General features: G+C 44.3%; 1 protein-coding gene across 3 annotated transcripts in view; it reads left to right on the top strand.

Moving 5' to 3' along the window:
• Window positions 1-1,746: 1,746 nt before the first annotated feature.
• ect2 (epithelial cell transforming 2) overlaps window positions 1,747-5,693 on the top strand; it is a 128,337-nt gene continuing 124,390 nt past the window's right edge. The window contains exons 1-3 of one of the 3 annotated variants that reach the window (XM_032511617.1): window positions 1,747-2,200; window positions 2,473-2,636; window positions 4,291-4,366. In XM_032511617.1, the coding sequence (XP_032367508.1) occupies window positions 4,343-4,366 (24 nt within the window). In that variant the 5' untranslated portion in view covers window positions 1,747-2,200; window positions 2,473-2,636; window positions 4,291-4,342. The remainder of the gene's footprint in view (window positions 2,201-2,472; window positions 2,637-4,290; window positions 4,367-5,693) is intronic. The other 2 variants (XM_032511619.1, XM_032511618.1) reach the window with 2 other exon arrangements.

Below are 5,693 nucleotides of genomic sequence, written 5' to 3'. Positions count from 1 at the left end.
GAGAAGGGGATGTTTTCCTCCTGAAGTCGACTATCATCTCCTTTGTCTTCTGGTGTTAAGCTGAACTGGTTGAGCTCACCACCAGCTGACAAAGTCCTTGATAACCGCCCTGATTCCAGATCGTTCCCCTCAGAGACACCAACAACGGCTGTGTCATCAGAGAACTTCTGGATGTGTAGTGGGGTGGTGTTGTGTGTGAAGTCGAGGTGTAGAGGGTGAAAAGGAAGGGGGGAGAGCACCGTACCCTGAGGGGCACTGTGCTGCAGTCACCACCCAGACACACAGTGATGGAGCCTCACATACTGTGGTCTGTTGTGAGGTAGTCCGTATCCATGCAGCCAGATGTTGGTCCACTCCGCACTCTCCATCTTCACTTGAGGAGCGAAGGCTGGATGGTGTTAAAAGCTGGAGAAGTCGAAGAACATGACTCTCACGTGCTCCCGCTGTCCTCCAGGTGAAGCAGCGATCTGTGCAGCAGGTAGATCACTGCGTCGTCCACCTCCAATCCCAGGCTGGTAAGCAAACTGCAGGGGGTCCAGCTGTGTGCCACCAGGGTCGCAGGTGACGCAGATGATCCTCTCCATGGTCTTCATCAGGTGAGAATCAGGGCAACAGGCCTGAAGTGGTTTGGCTCCTTGGGTCGCGGTGACTTTGTACCGGACCAACACAGGAGGTCTTCCACAGGGCTGGGACCTTCTCCAGGCTCAGGCTCAGGTTGAATAAGTGCCTGAACACCCCACAGAGCTGGTCAGCACAGTCCCTGAGGAGACTTGGGCTGATGCCGTCCGGCCCGGGGCCTTCTGCCTTGAGCTTCTTCATTGACTTCTCACCTGATCATCTGTTGGAGAAGTGGGTGGAGATGATGGGGTGTGTGGATGGTAGGAGTGAGGTCTCAGGGAGGGGGAGAGGGGTGGTGGTGAACTGATGACGGGGAGGGGGGAGGAGCGGGCTGGTGGGTTCATGGCTGATGCGGGTCGTTGAAGGTGGCAGGCTGAGGAGGGAGGGAGGAGGAGAAGGCCAGGGGAGGTGTGAAGAGGGGGCTGGGGGGTGTGAAGAGGGAGCGAGGAGGTAAGTCAATCTGTTAAAAAACAGATTCAGCTCATCTGCCCAGTCCTTGTCTCCTCCGGCTTGGCTTCTTCCCACAGCTTTGCCGTGGCCGGAGATGTTCTGATGTTTATGATTCCCTACTCAGTGTTCCGGAAGCAGCAAGTGTGACACAGGCCTATACATTATTATTGAATATTTTATTGATTCAGCAGTCACATACTTGCTTTACTACATGTGAACAAATGCAGCAAGAAATGATCTGGGTCTACAGAAGAAATGTTTTTTGGAAAGCGATTCAGATTGACTTAAAATTAGAATAAGGCCTTATAATGTTTCTACATGCGGCTTGCCAAGATTATCTTTACATATAACTACTTTTGATAATTTTTGCTTTTATTATTTTTTTGCAACAGATAAAACAGAAGAAGAAACGTAGCTAGGCCTACTTTTTTTTATACGTCTTTAAACTTTTAATTTTCAGGAAGTGATTAAGCTGAATAAATCCTTCTTTGTAAATCTTTACGCTGCAGATTTTAATCGACATGGCCGTACCGTTTATTCATTCTAGAATTAGTTTTTGTAAAATGAAGTTTAATGTATATGTAATTAATAAAACACGTTGACGTTTTCGTCTTGGAGAGTTGTATAATATTTACGATAGTACCTGAAGGTCGCACGTCTGGGCAAAAACGCAAATCGTTATTTGAATGAACAGACCAATCAGCTGCCTCGCCGGACTGGTGCCGCTGGATTTCTGTTACTCTCGCCCAATCAGCGCGCTGCACCGTTGTTTGCCTTGTTTTTTGAATTGAGTTCAGGCAAATACCTATTTGGTCCAGACTAGCTCCTATTTAGCAGTTAGCTAACGCTAGCTGTCAACAAACTAAAGTAGCCACATTTCGACAATTTGGATTATTTACGCATAAAGGGCAACATGCATTGACACCAGACTTGCCATATAACGAAGATGTTATAGATTTTCTGAGTGTTTTGGACCGAAGAGGAATTCTCGTAAATTCTATATTGTATTGTTGACTTGAAGTTACTTACGAACGTTAACTAGCTAATTTAGTTAGAGAGTTTATTGAATTAAGCTAGCTCGCTCCCGTTTCTGTAATTCCTTGATTTAAGTTACCAGCCAACGAAACAGTCGGTAAGTTTGGTTTACGATTCTTTGAGGTGGTTTTTGTGCTGTTGAAAACGCATTATACCTTAACGTTAGCATATGAAATTTGGTACAGTGGTGAGTAGGCTACAGCCAACGTTAACTTGGCTAACGTTAGCGTAAAAAAATGAAATGAAGACAATAACCCTGGACGGCCTGGCTAATCATTCAAAACATGTTGACCATTAGCGATATTATACAAAGCATGTTTAAAGAAACACAAGCGTCTTTTTTTGTTCATTTCCTGTAACGTTTGATAGTTTGGACAATTTGGTGCCTCCACAAGTTCCTGGCATGGCTGACAGCAGCATAGTGACTCTAGGGACAGCTCGGAGTCTGCTGGATTCTTCGGTCTATGATTCGAAGATCGCCGAAACCACCAAGGACCATGTATTTCTGGAGATGGCATGTGAAGACGGGGAAGGTCAGTACGTATGGGTTAACTTTTTTTCCTTCCCCCTTTCTCTGAATCTCACTAAATACCTTCTTTTTTTCACCTTACTTTTTTTTTTCCATTACACCTTTGGCGTACATAATATCCAATTGTGTGTCAAATCAGGATTTCCCTAACGTTATATGTGGGCAAGCTAGTAACGTTAGTAAAACACAGCAATGTTACAAATTTCAAAATGCTGTGGAGAAACAGAGCAGTAGAACTGGGAAATAGTCATTGGCAATCGGTGTGTCAGGTAAACTAGCAACTAAAATCAAAATCAATGCACTTAGTACAATACAACAGGCCTGCTTTCAGTTTTTGTTGAAATAGTTTTCAACTTCCTAGTCATTTTGGTTGGAGTTTGTAGAGGCAGTAGTGCTTGATGCTTTTGAGTAGTACTGCATTATATTGAAATGTTTTTTCTAATATTTAGTCTACCCTTATTGAGATATACAAAATATTAGAAACACATTAATATAACAATACCATTTAACAAATTGTTTTCTAATTACTGGGTTGTTTAGGCTGAAAAGGAAACCATTGAGTCTGGGGTACTAAAGAACAACGAGTCTGTGCCCGTAGATCGCAATGATTCAAAATTCGAGAGATGTGCCATGTCCACATGTAAATGAAATCTGTAACTGGATGTTTACTTGCGTCTGTGGACCCTAGCTTTTCAACACAATTTCTGATGAGCAGGTGGCACCTTGTACGGCAGCCCCGGCCACAGTGTATGAATGTATGAATGTGTGAATGGTGAATGTTACCTGTGGATGTAAAAGCGCTTTGAGCAGTTGTCAGGGGCGGCTGTGACTCAGTTGTAGAGCGGTTGCCTGCCAATCGGAAGGTTGGTGGTACGATCCCCGCCCCTGCAGTCATTGTCGAAGTGTCCTTGGGCAAGTACACTGAACCCCGAGTTGCTCCCGGTGCTGCGCATCGGAGTGTGAATGTGTGTGAATGTTTATCTGATGAGCAGGTGGCACCTTGTACGGCAGCCCCGGCCACAGTGTATGAATGTGTGTGAATGGTGAATGTTTCCTGTAGATGTAAAAGCGCTTTGAGCAGTTGTTAAGACTGGAAAAGCGCTATATAAATACAGCACATTTACATTTAATGCAGTCTTTGGTCTAGGATTATTTGAGAGGGGAACCCATAAAACCCTCAAATATCACTGACTTTTCTCTTGACAGTACAGGGGGCAGTAAGTCACAGGAGGTCGGGGGTCTGTATCAAACACTACTAATAAACTTGCGACTGAGTTAATTTTAGGTCTATTAAAAATGTTTGCTCTCCTATCATAAGGCCAATTATATTGACTTAAAACAAATTTGAAATACAATGAGGTGGGTATAATTTTTATGTGGGAATTGAAATTTGCTCTTATGTTCCACTACAGGGAACATGCATTAGCTTCCTACGTTATTTTTGTAATTATCCTCCTCTACCCAATTTCTATCCAACCCTGTTTCTATCAGTGATACAGGTGGATTGTCTGGCTGTAACCCAATCGTGTGTGTGTGTGTGTGTGTGTGTGTGTGTGTGTGTGTGTGTGTGTGTGTGGGGTGGTGTGGGATGTGTGTGTGTTGTGTGGTGTGTGTGTTACCTCCTTGTTCACTCTGTTTGCTCTTCATCTCTCTTTCAGATATACTGCCAAAGGTGGGAAGAGGGTTGTTCTTGTGGGGGACAGAGGCGAAATGGAGCGGGTCAAAGCACTGCAGGTACACCAATTCTCTATTAATCCTGAAGGTTCACTGGGTCATATTAAGATGACAGACCTCCACAATCTGAGCTTGTCAACGACACTGCTGTTTTTTGTTTTAACAAGTAGGAACAGAGCTTTCTATAAGTGTGGGCTGCCGGCCAAACAGCTGACTATTCTTTGTGGATTATGGTAAACTAGTGTGTGTGTTGAAGCAGTGGTTTGCCATTGAGAACGAGCTAGCATGCTAGCGCTAGCATGTGCTACGGTTTGCCATCTCGGCTAGTGACGTAGAAAGCCTAGCAGATATTGAACACCTTACCCGGAGATTGAAGGTGTAGGACATTCAGAAACCCGTATCTCACTCAAAACAGCATGGATGTTTTTTTTTTTCTTTCTTCATGAAATGGGCACTTTAATATATTAAATAGCACAGCTGAAAGGTTGTCCTTCCAAGTAACATGGCTATATTAGTTTTGAATTTTTAAATTCTATTTTTATTTTAGACTTTTGGATTTCAGGTTATGTCAGGATTGAATATTTGTGGGGTGCACTAGTAGCTACTATGCAGGTTGGTAACGGGGATGAAAAATATTGTTATGGCTACTGTTGTCAACAATAACGTTACCGAATTGAATTCAGTAACAAGGTGGCCGCGGGTCCTTAAAAAGTCCTTAAATCCGTTTCCTAAAGGACCTTAAAAAAAGCATTACATTGTCTTAATTCAGATTGGGTAGTCTTAAATGTTTGTGTCATGTCACAGCGAAAATGCACGGCAATCTGTTGTCGAATATTTTTTCCCGGTAGCTTTGCGCTGCGTTGTCGCGGTACAAACCCCATTTGTACATGTCCTATCCCCTGACCAATCGGCTATCCTAACCTTAACCACTCCATCCAATCAAGCTGCTTTGTGGGCGGGTGTTGGCGGGCCGTAAGTGGTGCCGTAATAGCCAGTGAGAATTGTAATTTCGCGGGATCTGATTCGTAATATAGCAGACATGCAGGGGTGATACAGTAAAATGTCGCATGTGATAGCCGTTCTAAAGGAAACACGGGCGGGGGGAAGAGGGGTCGGAATGGGGGATATTGACGGAAGGGAAGAGCCCGAAGGGGGAGGGTTTTGAGGGGCCCAGGGGGAAAGAAGGGGAGGGAAAACGACCGACGTGCCGAGGAATACGGGAATGCGAACATGAAAGCTTCAGTTGGACACAGCACACAATGGCCTTCTTTTTTCCCTTTCTTCCTTTTTTTTTTTATCTTCGATCCCCTCCCAGGTTCCGCCGAAAACACCACGACGTTACGACTTGGTGTAACAGGTCACTTTTTTTGGGTGTTCTTTTTTTCGG

This window comes from Etheostoma spectabile, unplaced genomic scaffold (genome assembly GCF_008692095.1).
Source record: "Etheostoma spectabile isolate EspeVRDwgs_2016 unplaced genomic scaffold, UIUC_Espe_1.0 scaffold395, whole genome shotgun sequence".
Lineage (NCBI taxonomy): Eukaryota > Metazoa > Chordata > Actinopteri > Perciformes > Percidae > Etheostoma > Etheostoma spectabile.
Note: the sequence above shows the minus strand (reverse complement) of the source record. Positions and strands in the feature narration are given on the sequence as shown.